This window comes from Stomoxys calcitrans, chromosome 1, assembly GCF_963082655.1.
Source record: "Stomoxys calcitrans chromosome 1, idStoCalc2.1, whole genome shotgun sequence".
Classification (NCBI taxonomy): domain Eukaryota; kingdom Metazoa; phylum Arthropoda; class Insecta; order Diptera; family Muscidae; genus Stomoxys; species Stomoxys calcitrans.
In genome coordinates, this window is record NC_081552.1 from 29,356,060 (window position 1) to 29,379,750 (window position 23,691).

The 23,691-nt window shown below is 39.9% G+C and overlaps 1 protein-coding gene across 2 annotated transcripts in view; it reads left to right on the plus strand.

Annotated features, from left to right (window-relative positions):
- Positions 1-23,691, plus strand: part of LOC106094181 (arylsulfatase B) — a 50,515-nt gene that overhangs the window by 14,274 nt on the left and 12,550 nt on the right. For both annotated transcript variants that reach the window (XM_059360808.1, XM_059360809.1), the window contains exon 2: positions 19,535-19,854. In XM_059360808.1, coding sequence (XP_059216791.1) covers positions 19,696-19,854 — 159 coding nt within the window. In that variant the 5' untranslated portion in view covers positions 19,535-19,695. The remainder of the gene's footprint in view (positions 1-19,534; positions 19,855-23,691) is intronic.

The window sequence follows — 23,691 nt, forward strand, 5'->3', positions numbered from 1 at the left end:
TCTATAGCCCGATACAGCTCCCATATAAATCGATCTCTCTATTTTACTTCTTGAGCCCACAAAGGGCGCAATTCTTATTCGAATTGGCTGACATTTTACACAGGTCTCGAACATATAATTTAATTGTGGTCCAAACTGGACCATATCTTGATATCGCTCTAATAGCAGAGCAAGTCTTTTCTTATATCCTTTTTTTTTGCCTGAGAAGAGATGCCGGGAAAAGAATTCGACTAATGCGATCCATGGTGGAGGGTATATAAGATTCGGCCCGGCCGAACTTAGCACGCTTTTACTTGTTAAATATTTTTAACAAAAAATAAATTTTAAAACTAATCACTATGCTGTTCGAACAAGAAAATCTTTTTCTTAAAATTTTATGACCATATAACGCAAAAAATGAAAATTTTAATGATGTTGTGAGCTATAAAAATTTGCTGACTAAAATAGTTAAATACACATAAGGCTAAAGTAGTTAAATAGACGAATCGTTTAATATGACTTAAACAGCCCTTAACAAGGGTGGTGTTCTTACCTAGTCATTCCGTTTGTAACACCTCGAAATATTGATCTGCCACCCCACAAGGTTTATATATATTTTTGATCGTCTTGACATTTTAAGTAGTTCTAGTCATGTCCATCCCTCTGTCAGTCCGGCACAGGCACAACTTTTGGAAATTGCCAATGGGCCATATTGGTTTGTATTTAGATATAGCTCACTTATAATCCGATCTCCGAATTTGATTTTAGAGCCCCAGAAGGCCGCAGATTTTGTCCGATTTGGTCGAGATTTTGTACAAAGTGTTTTGCTATGACTTACAATAACTGTGGCAACTACGGTCTAAATTTAGCTACAACCAGATATAGCTCCCACACAAACTGATCTCTCAATTTGATTTCTTGAGCCCCTCGAAGCCGAAATTTTGCACGGAGTATTTTCTATTACTTGATATAGCTCCAATATAAACCGATCTCCCGATTCTACATCTTGAGACAGCTGGAAGCCGTAATTGTTATCCGATTTGGTTGAAATTTTGAATGGTGCGTTTTGTTATGTCTTTCAACAAGTATGCCTAGTACGGTCCAAATCTGTTAATAATTTGATATAGCCCCCCTATAAATCTCTCTCTCCCGTTTTGATTTCTTGAGCCCCTGGAAGCCGCAATTGTTATCTGAAAATTTGCACGCAGTATTTTGATATGACATCCGTATGCCAACTACGCTTCAAATCGATATATTAGCTGATATAGCTCGCAAATAAACTGATCTCCCAATCTGATATCTTCAGCCCCTGGTTGTTTCAATTAATATCCGATTTGGCTAAAATTTTGCACGGAGTGTTTTCTTATGACTTCCAACACCTCTGCTTAGTATGGTCCCAATTTGGAAACAACCTCATATAGCTACCATATAAACTGATCTCCCGATTTGACATCTTGATCCCCTGGAAGCGGCAATTGCTACCCGATTTGGCTGAAATGTAGCATGGTGCGTTTTGTTATGACTTTCACCAACTGTACCAACAACTGTACCAAAAACTGTTTAAATCGCTCTGTAACCTGATGTAGCTTCCATATAAACCAATCTCCCGATTAGTCTTCTAGGACCCCTGGTAACTTTAATATATGCCAGATTTTGAAAATTTTGCTGCATAAAATGCGCATATGTCTTTAACTGGGTTCATTTGTGACAATCTTTTGCAGAATCCATGGTGGTGGGTTCCCAAGATTCGGCCCGGCCGAACTTAGCACATTTTTACTTTTTAATCACTAACACGTGCGACTTACTTTTGATATCAAGCTTTTTTTTAAACTCAATGATCTTGAATTTGTTGATCCCAAAATAAATAAAACCCATATCGCCCAAAAAGTATTTTGTACTGTTTTTTTAACGTTAATATTGAAATAGGCCTTGTGAGAGAAAATAAGCCTTTAATATTTCCAAAGGTGAAGTGACTTATAAAATTGTTGTGATTGAAATTGTTTAATAAGATTTAAATTATACCATGACGAAACTCATTATATTGTCTAAGGCTTAATTTAATTCAATGCAAATCAATGATTTGTTTTTTTTTTTTTTTTTTTTTTTTTTTGATTAAAGATCTTGAAGCAGAACTCATTTTTTTTTTTTAAATTAACTTCCAACACTTTAAGTGACACACACACACCATTTACATTTCAAATATTTATCTATTAACCTTAGCATCTAATCACAAGTAACCTAAATGTACGGAAGTCAATTGCCTTGTGTTATGTAAAGTGTTAAACGACATTTAACGTTCCATGTAATAACGACTCTTGATCTTATCACTTCTTCAATGTTCTTGGTTTTGAAAATACAATGCACATGTCTACCGCCACTCAATCGCTTACTCATGCTTCACCTTGGCACTTTTTTTCCATGGCTTTGCAAGGTTCTTGACAATTCTGGCCCACTCCACCTTCCAAATATAACACTTCCATTGGTGCTTCTCACTCAATACTGCCCCTCCTCGGTTGAGAAGTTTAAGGTCGATTTTTACTGCATCTATCAGATTTGCTGATATGAGAATAGCACTAAACAGACTATTTAAGAATGCATGATTAAAACTAATTGCCTACGTTGTTGTATTAACAAATGCAACAATTCGGCCGGGCCGAATCCAATATACTCTCCACCATGAATCGCATTTGTCGAGTTCTTTTCCCGGTAACTCTTTTTAGGCAAACAAAAAGAAAAGAATTGCTATGCTATTGGAGCTATATCAAGTTATATTCCGTTTCGAACCGTAATTGAATTGAATTTTAGAGATCATAGTTGAAGTCATTGTGTAAAATTTCAGCCAAATCGAATAAGAATTGCTCTCCTTAAGGGGCTCTAGAAGTAAAATAGGGAGATCGGCTTATAGGAGAGATATATCAGGCTATAGACCAATTCGGATTATACTGGGCAAGGATGTTTGATGACAGAATAGAAGTCTTTGTACCAAATTTCAGTTAAATCAGAAGATAATTGAGACCTCTAAGGGCTCAAGAAATCAACACTGGGGATAGGTTTGTAGGGGGGCTATGTCAGTCTATAGACCTATTTGGATCATGTTCACCATTAAAGGTCGCGCGAGAAACCGTAGCACAAAATTTCAGCAAAATCGGATAATAATTGCGTACTCTAGAGGCTCAAGAAGTTAAGTATCAAAAAGGTTTATATGGCTGCTATATCAGGTATCATATCATAACAAAACCCTACGTGCAAAAATTCAGTCAAATCGGATAAAAATTGCTGCTTCCAGGGGCTCAAAAAGTCAAATCGGGAGATCGGTTTACTTGAGAGCTTTTTGTAAACCTTAACCGATTTGGCCCATTGGCAATTACCAATGACCTACATCAATAGGAAGTATATGTGCAAAATTTCAAGTGGCTAGCTTTACTCCTTTGGAAGTTAGAGCGCTTTCAACAGGCAGACGGATGGATGGACGGACATGGCTAGATAGACCCATACTTTATTGGGTCCCAGATCAATATTTCGAGGTCTTACAAACGGAATGACTAGATTGGTATACCCCCATCCTATGGTGGTGGGTATAAAAAACGTGTTAATTTCAGCCGTGCCGAACATTGGATATCCACCACCATGTATATATTAATCACACTATTTTTATACCCTCCACCATAAGATGGGGGGTATACTAATTTAGTCATTCTGTTTGTAACTACCCAAAATATTCGTCTGAGACCCCATAAAGTATATATATTCTTGATCCTCGCGACATTTTATGTCGATTTAGCCATGTCCGTCCGTCCGTCCGTCTGTCTGTCGAAAGCACGCTAACTTCCGAAGGAGTAAAGCTCGCCGCTTGAAATTTTGCACAAATACTTCTTATTAGTGTAGGTCGGTTGGTATTGTAAATGGGCCATATCGGTCCATGTTTTGATATAGCTGCCATATAACCGATCTTGGGTCTTGACTTCTTGAGCCTCTCGAGTGTGCAATTCTTATCCGATTGGAATGAAATTTTGCACGACGTGTTTTGTTATGATATCCAACAACTGTGCCAAGTATGGTTTAAATCGGTCCATAACCTGATATAGCTGCCATATAAACCGATCTTGGGTCTTGACTTCTTGAGCCTCCAGCGTACGCAATTCTTATCCGATCAGAATGAAATTTTGCACGACGTGTTTTGTTATGATATCCAAGAACTGTGCTAAGTATGGTTCAAATCGGTCCATAACCTGATATAGCTGCCATATAAACCGATCTTGGGTCTTGACTTCTTGAGCCTCTAGCGTGCGCAATTTTTATCCGATCAGAATGAAATTTTGCACGACGTGTTTTGTTATGATATCCAACAACTGTGCCAAGTATGGTTCAAATCGGTCCATAACCTGATATAGCTGCCATATAAACCGATCTTGGGTCTTGACTTCTTGAGCCTCTAGAGGGCATAATTCTTATCCGATTTGAATAAGTTTTTGCACGAAGTATTTCGTCATGATATCTAACAACTGTGCTAAGTATGGTTGAAATCGGTTCATAACCTGATATAGCTGTCATATAAACAGATCTGGGAATTTGACTTCTTGAGCTTCTAGAGGGCGCAATTCCTATCCGATTTGGCTGAAATTTTGCATGACGTATTTTATTTTTACTTTCAACAACTGTGTCAAATAAGGTTCAAATCGGTTCATAACCTGATATAGCTGCCATATAAACCGATCTGGGATCTTGACTTCTTGACCCCTAGAGGTCGCAATTATTATCCGATATGCTTGAAAGTTTGTACGACGGATCCTCTCATGACCATCAACAAACGTGTTTATTATGTTCTGAATCGGTCTATAGCCCAATACAGATCCCATATAAATCGTTCTCTCTATTTTACTTCGTGAGCCCCAATGGGCGCAATTCTTATACGAATTGGCTGAAATTTTACACAGGTCTCCAACATATAATTTAATTGTGGTCCGAACCGGACCATATCTTGATATCGTTTTAATAGCAGATCAACTCTTTTCTTATATCCTTTTTAGCCTAACAAGAGATGCCGGGAAAACAACTCAACAAATGCGATCCATGGTGGAGGGTATATAAGATTCGGCCCGGCCGAACTTAGCACGCTTTTACTTGTTTTTTATAACTTCACTACCATATCCATAGTAATATCTAAATAGGGGCTGGTCTGGATCATATTTGATATAAATACCGAGAACTCTTATACACACAGTTTCAGCGAAATCAAACAATAAATCCGCTTTTTATGGGATCAAGACCCTAAATTGGAAAGTCGATTTATATAGCAGCTATATATAAATTTGGTTCGATCTGAACCATATTTGGATCGGTTGTAGGCAGGTCAAAGGCATTTAAAATTTCAGCCATTTCAGGTTATAAACAAAGTTTTTATGCCAGCTATATCCAAATAGGGTCCTATTTGACTCGTTCGAGAACTTAAACTGCGTGCAGCAGGTGCCAAATTTCAGCTCAATATCTCAATTTTGAAGGCTGTAGCGTGATTACAACAGACGGACAGACATACGCACATCGATACAAAGACTTAAATTTTATGACGATTCTACATGTATATACTTTGTAGGGTCGGAAATGGAAATTTCGATGTGTTGCAAACTGAATGACGAAATTAATATACCCTCCTTTAAAGGTGGGTTTAAAAAAATCGACTCCATCATAAACAAGTAAAAAGGCGTTAAGTTCGGCCGGGCCGAACTTTGGATACCCACCACCTCGGGTATATATGTAAACCACCTTTCATCAAAATTCGGTGAAAATTTCATACCTTATACTCATATACCTCATACCGATCTGAACTATATACGACACGGATGTCGAAAAGCCGAACATAAGTCACTGTGTCAAATTTCAGTGAAATCGGATTATAAATGCGCCTTTTATGGGGCCAAGACTTTAAATCGAGATATCGGTCTACATGGCAGCTATATCCAAATCTGGACCGATTTGGGCCAAGTTGCATAAACATGTCGAAGAGCCTAACACTAAGCACTGTCCCAAATTTCCGCGAAATCGAACAATAAATGCCTCTTTTATGGGCCCTAAACCTTAAATCCAGAGATCGGTCCATATGGCAGCTATATTCAAATCTGGACCGATCTGGGCAAAATTAAAGAAGGACGTCGAAGAGCCTAACCAAACTCAGTGTCTCAAATTTCAGCGACATCGGACAATAAATGCGTCTTTTATGGCCCCAAAACCTAAAACCTAGATATCGGTCTATATGGCAGCTATATCCAAATCTGGACCGATCTGGACCAAATTGAAGAAATATGTCAAAGGGCCCAACACATCTCACTGTCCCGAATTTCAGCAAAATCGGATAATGAATGTGGCTTTTATGGGCCTAAGACCCTAAATCGGCGGATCGGTCTATATGGGGGCTATATCAAGATATAGTCCGATATTGCCCATCTTCGAACTTAACCTGCTTATGGACAAAAAAATAATCTGTGCAAAATTTCAGCTCAATATCTCTATTTTTAAAGACTGTAGCGTGATTTCAACAGACAGACGGACAGACGGACGGACATGGCTAGATCGTCTTAGATTTTTACGCTGATCAAGAATATATATACTTTATAGGGTCGGAAATGGATATTTCGATGTGTTGCAAACGGAATGACAAAATGAATATACCCCCATCCTTCGGTGGTGGGTATAAAAATAAAACATGTTAAAGTGTACTAAGTTCGGCCGGGCCGAATCTTGGATACACACTACCATGGATTCTGTTAAGAATGTTCCCTCATTAACTCCGTAACAATCAAATCGGCAATTGATTGCGGCTTCTATAGTCTCAAGAATTCTTATAGGGATATCGTTTTATATGGCCGCTATAGCAGTTTATACACCGATTCGAATTATTATGGGCAAGGATGTTTAATGACAGAATAGAAGTCTTTGTACCAAATTTTAGTTAAATCAGAAGATAATTGAGACCTCTAAGGGCTCAAGAAATCAACACTGGGGATAGGTTTGTATGGGGGCTATGTCAGTCTATAGACCGATTTGCATCATGTTCGGCAAGGATGTTGGAAGTCGGATTAGAATTTCTTGAGCTAAATTTCACCTAAATCGGATGAAAATTAAGGCCTCTAGGGGCTCAAAAAGTCTAAACCCGGCATAGGTTTATATGGCGCTATATCAGTTGGATGGACCGATTTGGTTCATACTCACTAAGGCAGTTGAAGTTCAGAACAGAAATTCTTGGCCAAATTTCAGCCAAATCGGATGAAAATTGAGGACTCTAAGGGTTTAAAAAGTCAAAACCCGGGATCGGTTTATATGGGGGCTATATCCAAATCGGAACCGCTATGACCCTTTTTCAATCCCAATCGACTTACACCGATTAGAGGTCTCTGTGCAAAATTTCAAGCGGATAGCCCTTTGGATCCGGCTGAGTATTGAATAGTAGGTGGACTTTAAAGCGCCCTTCACCAGACCACAACACCATATAGCTCCTTAGGCCTGATAACCGAAGTATATACCCAGTGCGTAAAACGGGGCTTAAGCGCCCGACTTTTGCCAATGACTCTCTTGCTGGCCTAAAGGGCAAAAGTTGAAGTTCAATTTCCTGTCCAGGTATTTTGTGCTTTCAGCAAATGGAACATTCTCTCCTCCAAAGGATACAGATGCCACTGTAGGTAACTTGTATGTCTTATTGAAAAGAGCTACAACTGTCTTACACGGATTTACGCCAAGACGAATTTCGGTAGCCCACTTCGCTGTCGCACTTAGAGCTTTCTGAAGTATACCTCTAAGATACTGGGAAACTTTCGTCTAACCATAATAGCCATGTCATCAGTATACGCTACCACCTATACCTCTTTCTTCCCGAGAGAATAATATATTGTTAATGGCCAAATCCAAATTAATGGCCATAATAGAAAAAAGTTTGCTGAAAATAGCAAACACTATCTGCTGAATATTATTAGTTAATTCTGCTGCTATTGTAGCAGCAGTTCTGCTATTACAGCAGTAATACTGCAATTTCAGAGTAGCAGGCTTACTGTTGAAAAGTCTGTTGTTTGCTCAAAATGACAGCTGCTTAATTATGAAGGGGATGTTAGAAGAATCAAGTAAAAGCGTGCTTAGTTAGGTTGGATTAAGTTTAAGTGGCAGCCTGCCATCGGAATCACTTATAAGTTTTCGTCCATTGTGATACCACAGGAACAGAAGAAGGAAGATGTCTTTTGGTTCCTACCGTTGAACCATCCAGGTCGCTTTAAAAAGCCCAGTAACTTGCAATTATTCACATCCGCTAAATCAGACAGCTTCTCCAAGAAATGAGAACCTATAGTGGAACTCCTTCTAACAGCTAGTGCGGGACACACACACAGAAGGTGTTCTATAGTCTCTTTTCCTCGATGTCCCTACAGCTTCTGCAAAAGTCGTTGCTGGCAACCTTCAGTCTGTCAGCAAGTTTTCCGATTAGGCAGTGACCTGTCATGACGGACACAATGATTGAGACGTCTGTTCTAACCAATGACAGCAAAGCAGGAGACCTATTCAAGTCTAGATGAGGCCACGTAGCTTTGGAATGCTCGCAGCAACCTCTTTGTGACCATCTATCATTCGTTGCTCTTCGGGCCTGGTCCTGAAAACTTAGCTTAAATGTTGCTAGAGGCTTACCCACAGATTTCAGTGCCCCTGGAGTATGTAAGGTAGTTCTTAGTCGCGCAAGCTCCTCTGCTTTAGAATTCTCTGGGATATCTCTGTGGCCCGACACCCAGAACAGGTGAATTTTGAACTATTCAGCCATCTCGTTGAGAGATCTGCGCCATTCAAGGGGGGTTTTGTGTTCAGAAGTACGTTCTCAACTAAATTTGGTTGAAGGTCATAATTTTGTTCTACATACCAAACTCTGTCAAACCATCACAAATTTAAGCTTCTAGGAACCGAATAAAGATAATCAAGAGACCGGTTTATATGGGAGCCATATCAGGAGGCCACCGTAGCGCAGATGTTAGGATGTCGGCCTATGACACTGAACACCGGGGTTCGAATGCAGGCGGGACCATCAGAAAAAATTTTTAGCGATGGTTTTCCCCTCCTATAGCTGGCAACATTTGTGAGGTACTATCCCATCTAAAACTTCTCTCCAAGGAGGTTTAAGGGCTCATAAAGTCAAATCGGAAGATCGATTTATATGGGAGCTATATCAGGTTATAAGCCGATTTGAACCGTACTTAGCACAGTTGTTCATAAAAAAACACTATGTGCAAAATTTTAGCTAAATTGGACAAAAATTGCGGCTTGTAAGGGCTCAAGAAGTTAAATCGGGAGACCAGTTTACATTGGAGCTATATCAGGTTATAGACCGATTTAGACCGTACTCGACACAGTTGTTGGAAGTCACAACAGAACATAACATGCAAAATTTCAGCCAAATCGAACAAAAATTGTGGCTTCCAGCTTAAGAAGTCAAATCGGGAGATCTGTTTATATGGAGCTATATCTAAATCTGAACCGATATGGCCCATTTGGAATCCCCAACTACCTACATCAATACTAAGTATCTGAGCAAAATTTCCAAGTGGTGGTGTCCGGTCTATGAGGAAAACCGCGACTAGTTCCTTGGAGATATTACTGGGTTAAATTCGAAGATGGGCAATATCAGACTATATCTTAGGCCCTTTAAGACCACATTTATTATCTGATTTCGTTGAATTTTGGCTCAATGTAATGCATAAGGCTCCTCGATTTTAATACCGAGTTTGGTCAAGATTGCGATATATTTGGATAAAACTGTCATATAAAGGGTGATTTTTTTGAGGTTAGGATTTTCATGCATTAGTATTTGACAGATCACGTGGGATTTCAGACATGGTGTCAAAGAGAAAGATGCTCAGTATGCTTTGACATTTCATCATGAATAGACTTACTAACGAGCAACGCTTGCAAATCATTGAATTTTATTACCACAATCAGTGTTCGGTTCGAAATGTGTTCATTCACCGTAACGTTGCATGAAATGAAATGCATGAAAATCCTAACCTCAAAAAAATCACCCTTTACAATAGACTGGTCTCCCGACTTAAGGTCTTGGCCCCATTAAAGGCACATTAATTATCCGATTTCGCTGAAATTTAACATTGTTAGCAATGTAAGGATTCTCGACATCCGTGCTTTACATAGTTCCGATCGGTCTATATATAAGCCACCGTAGCTCAGAGGTCGCCATATATATAAGCCACCGTAGCTCAGAGGTCGCCATATATATAGGCCACCTTAGCTCAGAGGTTAGGTTAGGTTGAAAAGAGAGTGCGTTTATTAATCCGCCGCATGCCACTATGGACATACACCTAAGCCAGTAATCGACTTGTTGTGTGCTCAGACCGCGTCGTCTCGAAAGGCTTCGGGTAAATCAAGTTTATTGACGACAGTCTTCTGGCCATCACTGCGAAATCGTTTGCTCTTTCATTCCCCCTTACGCCGCTATGGCCCGGCACCCAAACGATGCGGATTGTGTCATCCTCTGAGAAGGTGTTCATTTTCTTCTAACACTGCAAGACTGTTCGTGGTCTTACCACCCTGGTTGTTATTGCCCTTATGACCATTCTACTGTCCTTAATGATGTTCACACCTTGCGTTAGCACCACACTACCTCACGTATTCCGTGAACGTCCGGAGCTTCGTCTGCAAGACCGCATTATGGTCAGGCAGTCTAAAACAGTTCTCAGTCCTTGGGTCCTCAATGTAGACCCCAGGCCCACTCTGTCCTGTAGCTTTGATCCATCCATATAACATGATCTTCCAGATGGCAATACTAGGGTTCCGTCAATCCAAGACTGTGCCGATGGCAGAAGCGCCTCATGTATCCGATCGGAAACTTCTTCCCTTCCTTATAGGTTTCCTATTGTCGCCTCGATTATACCGCGATGGTATGAGCTGCTCCCATCCTCAATCCATTCTACCATCGCCTTAAGTCTCATAGCCTCACACTTAATCTGTATGTCAATGGATCGCATATATAGAGTAGTCTCCAGTATCCTAGTAGGTGCGGGTTCCAGCCTACGGCCCGTCTACATAGTGCCCAACACCTGTGAGCATTCTCAGTACGTTCCTGAATGTGACAATTCTAATTAAATTTCCTATCCAAGATCACTTCTAAGTATTTGACGTTGTCAGTTATGGAAATCGTTTGGTCAAACTGGCCGACCTTCGTATTCCTCCTAAACAGGCATATTTCAGTCTTCTCTGGGTTAACGTTGAGATTCTGACCCCTAGGTATATTATTTCATCGACGCGTTCCATTCGCTCCTCAGTTAGCATCCTTAATAGGTTATTTATGGTGGTCACCCAAAGGAGTGACGATAAAATGCCCCCCTGTTGCGTGCCCTGTGCCTCTTTTTATACCCTCCACCATAAGATGGGGGTATACTAATTTCGTCATTCTGTTTGTAACTACTCGAAATATTCGTCTGAGACCCCATAAAGTATATATATTCTTGATCGTCGTGACATTTTATGTCGATCTAGCCATGTCCGTCCGTTTGTCAGTCCGTCCGTCCGTCTGTTTGTCGAATGCACGGTAACTTCCGAAGGAGTAAAGCTAGCCGCTTGAAATTTTGCACAAATACTTCTTATTAGTGTAGGTCAGTTGGTATTGTAAATGGGCCATATCGGTCCATGTTTTGATATAGCTGCCATATAAACCGATCTTGGGTCTTGACTTCTTGAGCCTCTAGAGTGCGCAATTCTTATCCGATTTGAATGAACTTTTGCACGAAGTATTTCGTTATTATATCCAACAACTGTGCCGAGTATGGTTGAAATCGGTTCATAACCTGATATAGATGCCATATAAACCGATCTTGGGTCTTGACTTCTTGAGCCTCTAGAGCGCGCAATTCTTATCCGAATGGAATGGAATTTCGCACGACGTGTTTTGTTATGATACCCAACAACTGTGCCAAGTATAGTTTAAATCGGTCCATAACCTGATATAGCTGCCATATAAACCGATCTTGGGTCTTGACTTCTTGAGCTTCTATAGGGCACAATTCTTATCCGATTTGAATGAATTTTTGCACGAAGTATTTCGTTATGATATCCAACAACTGTGCCAAGTATGGTTGAAATCGGTCCATAACCTGATATAGCTGTCATATAAACAGATCTGGGGATTTGACTTCTTGAGCTTCTAGGGGGCGCAATTCCTATCCGATTTGGCTGAAATTTTGCATGACGTATTTTATTTTTACTTTCAACAACTGTGTCAAATAAGGTTCAAATGGGTTCATAACCTGATATAGCTGCCATATAAACCGATCTGGGATCTTGACTTCTTGACCCCTAGAGGTCGCAATTATTATCCGATATGCCTAAAATTTTGTACGACATATCCTCTCATGACCATCAACAAACGTGTTTATTATGGTCTGAATCGGTCTATAGCCCGATATAGATCCCATATAAATCGTTCTCTCTATTTTACTTCGTGAGCCCCAATGGCCGCAATTCTTATACGAATTGGCTGAAATTTTACACAGGTCTCCAACATATAATTTAATTGTGGTCCGAACCGGACCATATCTTGATATCGTTTTAATAGCAGAGCAACTCTTTTCTTATATCCTTTTTTGCCTAAGAAGAGATGACGGGAAAAGAACTCGACAAATGCGATCCATGGTGGAGGGTATATAAGATTCGGCCCGGCCGAACTTAGCACGCTTTTACTTGTTTTCCCTTATTTTCCCTTATGTTTATATCATGGGACCCGCAATTTATTCACCTGTTTCTTAGCATATGGTTTATCCAGTATCTAAGGACCCGGTTCACCCGGCACATGTGTACGTCTTGGTATCGAAGGATTCTTTTATTTTATGCACAACCTTGTGCAGGGCAGTCATTACCGATCTTCGCTTGACATAGGCATGCTGTTTGTATTTAAGCAGTTCGCTGGATGTCCTACTTTTTACCATGGAATCCACAATACGTTCCATGGTTTTGAGTAGAAAGGACGAAAGGCTTATGGGTCTGTAGGCCTATGGTGTTGCATAACTTGCCTTGCCGGGCTGGGGTACAAATTCCACCCTTGTCCTAGACACGCTGTGAAAATAGTGGCCAGATGGGGCGCCAGATTGTCGGCCTACTTTTGTAGTAACGCCGGATATATTCCATTAGGTCCGGTTGACTAAAATGGTTTGAAGCTCCTCAAGGCTTCCGTGACCATAAATTCCGTTATGATAAGCCTTCGATCAACCTCATTATTCCAAGATTCCGGTGTCTCGGTGAGTTCAGTCATATCGTGTGCAAAATGGGTTTTCATCAAAAGCCTCAACACGTCCTCCTTTGTCGCTGCTCTCACTCCCATATCGTCTACTAATGTTTCAGTTTGGACATGCGTTTGTGAGAGAAACTTTTTCATCATGGCGACGTCATTAACGCATCGACCTGTTCGCAGAAAAGCTTCTAGGAGGCACCTTTTGCCGCTGTGGTAATCTTATTGTATTCCTTCACCTGTGTGTTCTACACATCCCAGTAAACTTTTTACGACGAGCTCTGTAATAAAGTCTACGGACCTCTTGCTAATCTCACCTTTTATCCAGGGATTTTCTTGGTTTCCTGATTTCCTTTCTCGAAGGGAACAACTATCTTCGAAAGACTTCACTAGTGCAGGCGTAATCTTGTTGACATGGTCGTCAATGTCTTCTATGCTTGCCCAAGTCTTCTTCTGAGTAGTCTTCACCATTTTGGCCAGTTGGTTTTCAACTTTTTCTTATTCTAAACCTAATGTAGCGATGGTCTGGGAAGGAGTGCTCCATGGAGAGCCCCAACCCTGAACCTCATCGATTAGATTTTCCGAACATATTGTCGCATCTTAAACCTCCTACCTAATCCTGTTGACAAAGGTAGTGGCGCTACCAATGTGTGTTCAGTGTTATTAGGTCGTTAGTATTCAAGAATTCTGCCAAGGCTTGGCCCCGCTTAATGTAGTGAGAAGTTCGCATCACACCCTATTAGAACTTCATTACCTTTCTGTTTTGTTTCCCTCACCAACCGTTGCAGCTTCGACGTAGGTGGCGTTATCGGTCGGTATGCTCCACCGTCCCGTTGTCTCATTACTGTTGCATCCGGCGTTGACAACTCTGAGTAAAAGAGATAATTTAGATTTTTATGACAAATAACGCAGGTCCTCGGACGAGTACCAGTGTTAGCATAGAATAATTGGTAGTTGATATGGTTCAATCGAAAAGAAATTGCGGATTTTTCATATAATCGGCGTTGACAAATTTTTTCACAGCTTGTGACTCTGTAATTGCATTCTTTCTTCTGTCAGTTATCAGCTGTTACTTTTAACTTGCTTAAGAAAAAAAGTGTAAAAAAAGTATATTTGATTAAAGTTCATTCTAAGTTTTATTAAAAATGCATTTACTTTCTTTTAAAAAATCCGAAATTACTTTTTGGGCAACCCAATATGTTCCGGGTCGTCCATGGCTCCTGAATTAAAGCAATATGAATGTTGCCCTTTCTGATTTTCTCCATCAGAACGTGAGTAGCTGTCTTGCTCCGTTGGAGATTTATCTGGATGACCTCAATCGTTGGTGCTCCAAAAGATGGGCTTCTAGGGAGTGGGTAATGGTCTCATCGTCTGCTCCCTGTTCCTCAGGCTGCATTGAGTTTCCCGTCACTGCATTGCCTGATGTTTTAATATTAGAATCTTGAGGACGTTGGTAATGTCGTCGGTTCCATCATCGGGTTCCTGTTCGTTAGGCTGTATTGAGTCTACCGTCCCTGCACTGCACAGTGGGATGGGAAAAAATAAGTGGATATAGGTCTGCCATTTTGGAACGGATAGAGATATCCTCTTGGTTTTATGATATTTTCAAATTGAATTTTATTTTTCACAAAACTGTATTTTTATACCCTCCACCATAGGAGGGGGGGTATACTAATTTCGCCATTCTGTTTGTAACTACTCGAAATATTTGTCTGAGACCCCATAAAGTATATATATTCTTGATCGTTGTGACATTTTATGTCGATCTAGCCATGTCCTTCCGTCTGTCCGTCCGTCCGTCCGTCTGTCCATCCGTCCGTCCGTCTGTCCATCCGTTCGTCTGTCTGTCAAAAGCACGCTAACTTTCGAAGGAGTAAAGCTAGCCGTTTGAAATTTTGCAGGAATACTTTTTATTAGTGTAGGTCGGTTGGAATTGTAAATTGGCCATATCGGTCCATGTTTTGATATAGCTGCCATACAAACCGATCTTGGATCTTGACTTAACTTGGGCGCAATTCTTATCCGATTTTAATGAAATTTTGCACGACGTGTTTTGTTATGATATCCAACAACTGTGCCTAGTGTGGTTCAAATCGGTTAATAACCTGATATAGCTGTCATATAAACCGATCTTGGGTCTTGACTTCTTGAGCCTCTACAGGGCGCAATTCTTATCCGATTTGAATGAAATTTTACACGACGTGTTTTGTTATGATATCCAACAACTGTACCAAATATGGTTCAAATCGGTCCATAACCTGATATAGCTGTCATGTAAACCGATTTTGGGTCTTGATTTCTTGAGCCTCTAGAGGGCGAAATTCTTATCCGTATTTTGTAATGATATCCAACAACTGTGCCAAGTAGAATTTAAATCGGTTTATAACCTGATTGAGCTTGTAGAGGGAGCGATTAATATCCGATTTGGCTGGAATTTTGCATGACGTATTTTATTCTTACTTTCAACAACTGTTTCAAACAAGATTCAAATCAGTTCATAACCTGATATAGCTGCCATATAAACCGATCTGCGATCTTGACTTCTTGACCCTTTATGGGTCGCAATTATTATTCGATTTGCCTGAAATTTTGAACGACGGATCCTCTCATGACCATCAACATACGTGTTTATTATGGTCTGAATCGGTCTATAGCCTGATGCAGCTCCCATATAAATCGATCGCTCTATTTTACTTCTTGAGCCCCCAAAGGGCGAAATTCTTATTCGAATTTTACACAGGTCTCCAACATATAATTTAATTGTGGTCCAAACCGGACCATATCTTGATATCGCTCTAATAGCAGAGCAAATCTTTCCTTATATCCTTTTTTGCCTAAGAAGAGATGCCGGGAAAAGAACTCGACAAATGCGATCCATGCTGGAGGGTATATAAGATTCAGCCAGGCCGAGCTTAGCACGCTTTTAAAGGGTGATTTTTTTGAGGTTAGGATTTTCATGCATTAGTATTTGACAGATCACGTGGGATTTCAGACATGGTGTCAAAGAGAAAGATGCTCAGTATGCTTTGACATTTCATCATGAATAGACTTACTAACGAGCAACGCTTGCAAATCATTGAATTTTATTACCAAAATCAGTGTTCGGTTCGAAATGTGTTCATTCACCGTAACGTTGCGTCCAACAGCATCTTTGAAAAAATACGGTCCAATGATTCCACCAGCGTACAAACCACACCAAACAGTGCATTTTTCGGGATGCATGGGCAGTTCTTGAACGGCTTCTGGTTGCTCTTCACTCCAAATGCGGCAATTTTGCTTATTTACGTAGCCATTCAACCAGAAATGAGCCTCATCGCTGAACGGTGAATGAACACATTTCGAACCGAACACTGATTTTGGTAATAAAATTCAATGATTTGCAAGCGTTGCTCGTTAGTAAGTCTATTCATGATGAAATGTCAAAGCATACTGAGCATCTTTCTCTTTGACACCATGTCTGAAATCCCACGTGATCTGTCAAATACTAATGCATGAAAATCCTAACCTCAAAAAAATCACCCTTTACTTGTTCTGGCCTCGTTTTGGATTGAACACTTTGAAAATCGCACCATAAATGCGCTTTAGACAGCCCGAACAAAAGTTTGAAGGGCCGAGGTAACCAACTTGAAAGGCTCACCAATAGGACTGGGACTTCTAGGACCCTGAAATTTTGCACATAAACTGAATAACAATATAAAGATCTGTGCCTATACTAGTCTTCCAAATTTTTAGTAAATGGACTTCTTGGGAGTAGGTTATGGTCTCATCGTCGGCCCCCTGTGCTTTAGGCGGCATTGAGTTCTCTGTCACTGCGCTGGCTGATGTTTCTCTGCAACTAGCATGCCTGCGAATGGCGATGAACGCATGAGATTGAATGCTGGCAAGACCATCAGAAAAAATGTTCACCGGTGGGTATCTCCTCCTAATGCTGGCGACATTTGTGGGTTACTATGCCATGTTACAACTTCTCTCCAAAGAGATGTCGCACTGCGGCACGCCGTTCGGAAACGGCTGTAAAAAGGAGGCCCTTTATCATTGAGCTTAAATTTGAATCGGACAGCACTCATGGATACGTGAAAAGTTAGCCCCTGTTACTTAATGTAAGGTTTATGGGCATTCGGCAGATTTGACCGACTGTTTTGTTTCGGCTTATTAAAACTCATACTCAGACAAACTAAGCGAATGGGATAAACTTAAAGTCATATTGCTGCTGCTGCTGCTGCCGCTTTATTTTATTTAATTACCTTGTTAAAATTGTCAGTACATGAGTTTTTGGCACATCAGCATATCATTGCAAAAAGTTCAGTTTTTATTTTGCTTAAATAGTTAATGAAGAAATCTAAAAATTTTAGTTTTAAGTTATGATGCATTTACTTCACATTCATGGGGATGAGGCATATCCAATGTGTCATACGAACAAAAAAAGTGTGCAATAATTTAAACATTTAAATAATTTCAACTATTGGGTTGCCCAAAAAGTAATTGCGGATTTTTTAAAAGAAAGTAAATGCATTTTTAATAAAACTTAGAATGAACTTTAGTCAAATATACTTTTTTTACATTTTTTTCTAAAGCAAGCTAAAAGTAACAGCTGATAACTGACAGAAGAAAGAATGCAATTACAGAGTCACAAGCTGTGAAAAAATTTGTCAACGCCGACTATATGAAAAATCCGCAACTACTTTTTGGGCAACCCAATATATGTGATGAGTTTACGAAGGTAGTGTGATTTGTAGTGAAAACTAGTAAAAGCGTGCTAAGTTCGGCCGGGCCGAATCTTATATACCCTCCACCATGGATCGCATTTGTCGAGTTCTTTTCCCGGCATCTCTTCTTAGGCAAAAAAAGATGTAAAAAAAGAGTTGCTCTGCTATTAGAGCGATATCAAGATATGGTCCGGTTTGGATCACAATTAAATTATATGTTGGAGACCTGTGTAAAATGTCAGCCAATTCGAATAAGAGCCCTTTGGGGGCTCAAGAAGTAAAATAGAGAGATCGATTTATATGGGAGCTGTATCAGGCTATAGACCGATTCAGACCATAATAAACACGTATGTTGATGGTCATGAGAGGATCCGTCGTACCAAATTTCAGGTAAAATCGGATAATAATTGCTACCTCTAGAGGCTCAAGAAGTCAAGATGCCAGATCGGCAGCTATATCAGGTTATGAACCGATTTAAACCTTATTTAACACAGTTGTTGAAAGTAAGAATAAAATACGTCATGCAAAATTTCAGCCAAATCGGATAAGAATTGCGCCCTCTAGAAGCTCAAGAAGTCCAGTCCCCAGATCTGTTTATATGACAGCTATATCAGGTTAGGGACCGATTTAAACCATACTTGGCACAGTTGTTGGATATCATAACAAAATACTTCGTGAAAAAATTCATTCAAATCGGATAAGAATTGCGCCCTCTAGAGGCTCAAGAAGTCAAGACCCAAGATTGGTTTATATGGCAGCTATATCAGGTTATGGACTGATTTGAACCATACTTGGCACAGTGGTTGGATATCATAACAAAACACGTCGTGCAAAAATTCATTCAAATCGGATAAGAATTGTGCCCTCTAGAGGCTCAAGAATTCAAGACCCAAGATCGGTTTATATGGCAGCTATAGCAAAACATGGACCGATATAGCCCATTTACAATACCAACCGACCTACACTAATAAGAAGCGGCTAGCTTTACTCCTTCGGAAGTTAGCGTGCTTTCTACAAACATACGGACGGTCGGCAGGACATGGCTAGATCGACATAAAATGTCACGACGATCAAGAATATATTGGGTTGCCCAAAAAGTAATTGCGGATTTTTCATATAATCGGCGTTGACAAATTTTTTCACAGCTTGTGACTCTGTAATTGCATTCTTTCTTCTGTCAGTTATCAGCTGTTATTTTTAGCTTGCTTTAGAAAAAAGTGTAAAAAAAAAAATTATATTTTATTAAAGTTCATTCTAAGTTTTATTAAAAATGCATTTACTTTCTTTTAAAAAATCCGCAATTACTTTTTGGGCAACCCAATATATACTTTATGGGGTCTCAGACGAATATTTCGAGTAGTTACAAACAGAATGACGAAATTGGTATAACCCCATCCTATGGTGGAGGGTATAAAAACTAGCGAATGCAGAAAATGTGAATCCTTACCCAGTGTTCCTTGGAAATACTTTAAAGAACTCTCACATCTATAGAGCCCATTATTCATTGTTTTTATTGATTTTCTTCCTTCCTGCCACACGAGTTTATTAATTTGTTTCTTCTCTTTGTATTCTTATCTTGTCATCTTTTCAACTAAAGCTAAAACCGAAACGCACCTCACAAATAAAAAAGGACAGTTGGTCACAATTAACCGGTTCCTTAGCTTTTTTGGCCCATTCTTGTTGTTCACTGAGATAGTTTTGTGGTCAAAGGAAAATCCCCAATCGCGTTATTGAACTTGAAATTTACCACCTTGGAATATGAATCAACGACACAGTTACCTAGGAGGCTGGTCACTGGCATGGCGTTTCCTACTGCTACTCATCAATGTCTTGCCAATTACTCAGGCTATTCAGAACTTGAATAGGACACAAACGAGTGCCAAACCCAATATTGTCATTGTACTCATAGATGATATGGTAAGTTGTTCAAGACGAAATATACATTAAGAATAAGGGAAATACATTAATAATAACATAGTGAAAACTCATAAAATAAGATTTTAAATTCATACAAACTTCAAACTTTTAAGTAAATATTAAGCTCTAATGCCCATATTCACAAAATGTAATGCAGCTTTAAAGTGGGTTTATTCGACAGATTTCCTTTATAGAAATGTCAAATAAACCTAATCTATAGCTGAATGAAGTTTTGTGCCGGTGAAAGGTTTAGGTTGAATAGGTAGCTTACCCCGTTTGGTGAGTTGACTCGGAGGTCAGTCCGATCCATTGCACTTTCCAAGTTCTACGAGTCTGCTCATGTCACATCGAATCCGTCTTATCCACGTATCTTGAGGACTCCCCAGAGACCCATCTGGAAGTTCGCCGAAGTCGGAGTTCGCCTTAATGGGGAGTCTATGCCCCTGTGGACCCGTGCATGAGCAGAGCAAAGGTGTTTGAGCTTTTCCTCCTCATGTGATAAGACATCGTCCACTGTAGTCATTGAGCGGCACTACGATGAACGCAGCCATATCGCCTATCGCACAGTGTCCGGTTATGACTCCTGTAATCCTACTCAGTGACCCGCTATCAAGGGCCAGCAACTCTGTCATTACCTTCCGGTCAACAGCTGGCCAGAGTGTCCTGGCAGTCCGACATCCATCCATAGAGTTTCACCTTGCCACCGCCCTTATACTTTCCACCTCCCCTACTATGTTCAGTAGTTCGACAAAAGACACTTGCGCAATACCGGCCACAGGTCTGCTTGCCGTAGAAGATTCCCTCCTGGCATACGCCTGCGCCTTCTAATTTCCCAGTACACCGATGTTTCTGAGCCCGTTCAGCCCCACATTGCCATTATTAGGCTACATGTCAACTTACAATCAAAGAAGTTTGATTGTAAAAACCACAAAAGAGTTTTCTGTAACAGCAGAAAGTCTGCTGAAAATGGTAACTTGTTGCCTATACAGCAAACATTTTCTACTGTTTTAAAATTTTAAAAAGTTGTAAAGAGCTTAAAAATGTCGTAAATATTTCAAAAGTTTTTATATTCCGAATAAGTTTTTTTATACCCTCCACCATAGGATGGGGGGTATACTAATTTCGTCACTCTGTTTGTAACTACTCGAAATATTCGTCTGAGACCCCATAAAGTATATATATTCTTGATCGTCGTGACATTTCATGTCGATCTAGCCATGTCCGTCCGTCCGTCCGTTCGTCTGTTTGTCGAAAGCACGCTAACTTCCGAAGGAGTAAAGCTAGCCGCTTGAAATTTTGCACAAATACTTCTTATTAGTGTAGGTCGGTTGGTATTGTTAATGGGTTATATCGGTCCATGTTTCGATATAGCTGCCATATAAACCGATCTTGGGTCTTGATTTATTGAGCCTCTACAGTGCGGAATTCTTATCCGATTGGAATGAAATTTTGCATGACGTGTTTTGTTATGACATTCAACAACTGTGCCGAGTATGGTTCAAATCGGTCCATAACCTGATATAGCTGCCATATAAACCGATCTTGGGTCTTGACTTCTTGAGCCTCTAGAGTGCGCAATTCTTATCCGATTGGGATGAAATTTTGCACGACGTGTTTTGTTATGATATCCAACAACTGTGCCAAGTATGGTTTAAATCGGTTCATAACCTGATATAGCTGTCATATAAACCGATCTTGGGTCTTGACTTCTTGAGCTTCTAGAGGGCGCAATTCTTATCCGATTTGAATGCATTTTTGCACGAAGTATTTTATTATGATATCCAACAACTGTGCCAAGTATGGTTCAAATCGGTTCATAACCTGATATAGCTGCCATATAAACCGATCTGGGATCTTGACTTCTTGAGCCTCTAGAGGTCGCAATTATTATCCGATTTGCCTGAAATTTTGTACGACGGATCCTCTCATGACCATCAATATACGTGTTTACTATGGTCCGAATCGGTCTATAGCCTGGTACAGCTCCCATATGAATCGATCTCTCTATTTTACTTCTTGAGCCCATAAAGGGCGCAATTCTTATTCGAATTAGCTTACATTTTACACAGGTTTCTAACATATAATTTAATTGTGGTCCAAACCGGACCATATCTTGATATCGCTCTAATAGCAGAGGAAATCTTTTCTTATATCCTGGTTTGCCTAAGAAGAGATGCCGGGAAAAGAACTCGACAAATGCGATCCATGGTGGAGGGTATATAAGATTCGGCCCGGCCGAACTTTGCACGCTTTAACTTGTTTTTTTATTTTCTACAATTTCTTAATTTTTACGATTTTGAATAACAGCAGACATAATAACCACTAAAGGGTGACTTTTAAGAGCTATATGAATGTAAAAAAAAAAAAAACATAAATATCCGAAAAATATAGTTTAATGTTTGAAGGTTATTTCATGCAAATGTGAACCGTGACTGCGCCTCAAATAGTCAATCCGCTGAGTCCAATTGTGTCATACTCTTCCCAATATTTCGGCATGTATCTCACGAATAAATGCTTCAATGTTATCTTCTAATGCGTCAATTGAAGCGGGCTTGTCCGTTGTCACAAAAAAATACCGTTAAACCGCACCATAAAGGCGACAAATTGACCGGTGCCGAACGCAAAATAAAATGTTGACCTAACTCGACACAGAATAAGTCCATTGTTATGCGTGCTGTGTGGCAAGTGGCATCGTCTTGTTGAAACCACATGTCATGCAAGTCAAGCTCTTGCATTTAGGGCAAAAAAAGTTACTTATCATCTCACGATAGCGTTCACCATTCACGGTTACGTTGCGATTCGCATCATTTTTAAAGAAGTACGGTCCAATGATGCCACCAGCCTATATACCTCACCAAACTGTGACTTTTTATGGATGCATTGGTATCTCTTGCAATGCTTTTAGCTGATCTTCACCCCAAAATCGACACTTCTGCTTGTTTACGTACCCAATGAGCCAAAAATAAGCTTCATCGCTCAATCAAAGAAGCGCGCGGTAAACTTTATTAATAGAGCACGCATTTTGATATTAAAATTCAATAATTTCCAAGCGTTGTTCGTTTGTAAGACGATTCATGGTTAAATTATAGACCAAACTGGAGATGATTTTAAACAAAAAACAAGTAAAAAGGCGTTAAGTTCGGCCGGGCCGAACTTTAGATACCCACCACTTCGGGTATAACTTATGCCCCCATAGCAGCTTTACCGAAATATGGTCTGATTTGGACCATATTCAACACGGACATTGGGTGGTGTAATAAGTACAAGTCATTTTTCAATTTTGTAGAACAAAATATTGGTCTTTTTGGTAGCCATATCCATATATAGACCGATCTGTACCATATACGACGAGAATGTCGAAAAGCCTAACATAAGTCATTGTGTCAAATTTCAGAGAAATCGGATTACGAATGTCCTTTTTATGGGGCCAAGACTTTAAATCGAGAGATCGGTTTATATGTCAGCTATATCCAAATCTGGACCGATCTGGGCCAAATTGAAAAAGAAAATCGAAGGGTCTAACACAACTTACTGTACCAAAATTTGGCCAAATTGGACAATAAATGCGCTTTTTATTGGCCCCAAAACCTTAAATCGAGAGATCGGTCTATATGGCAGCTATATCCAAATCTGGACTGATCTGAGCCAGATTGAAGAAGAATGTTGAAGAGCCTTACTCAATTCACTGACCCAACTATCGGCGACATCGGAGAATAAATGCGCTTTTTATTGGCCCAAAACCTTAAATCGAGAGATCAGTCTATATGGCAGTTATTGGCAAATCTTGATCGATCTAGGCCAAATAGCAGATATATGTGGAGGGGCTTAACTTAACTC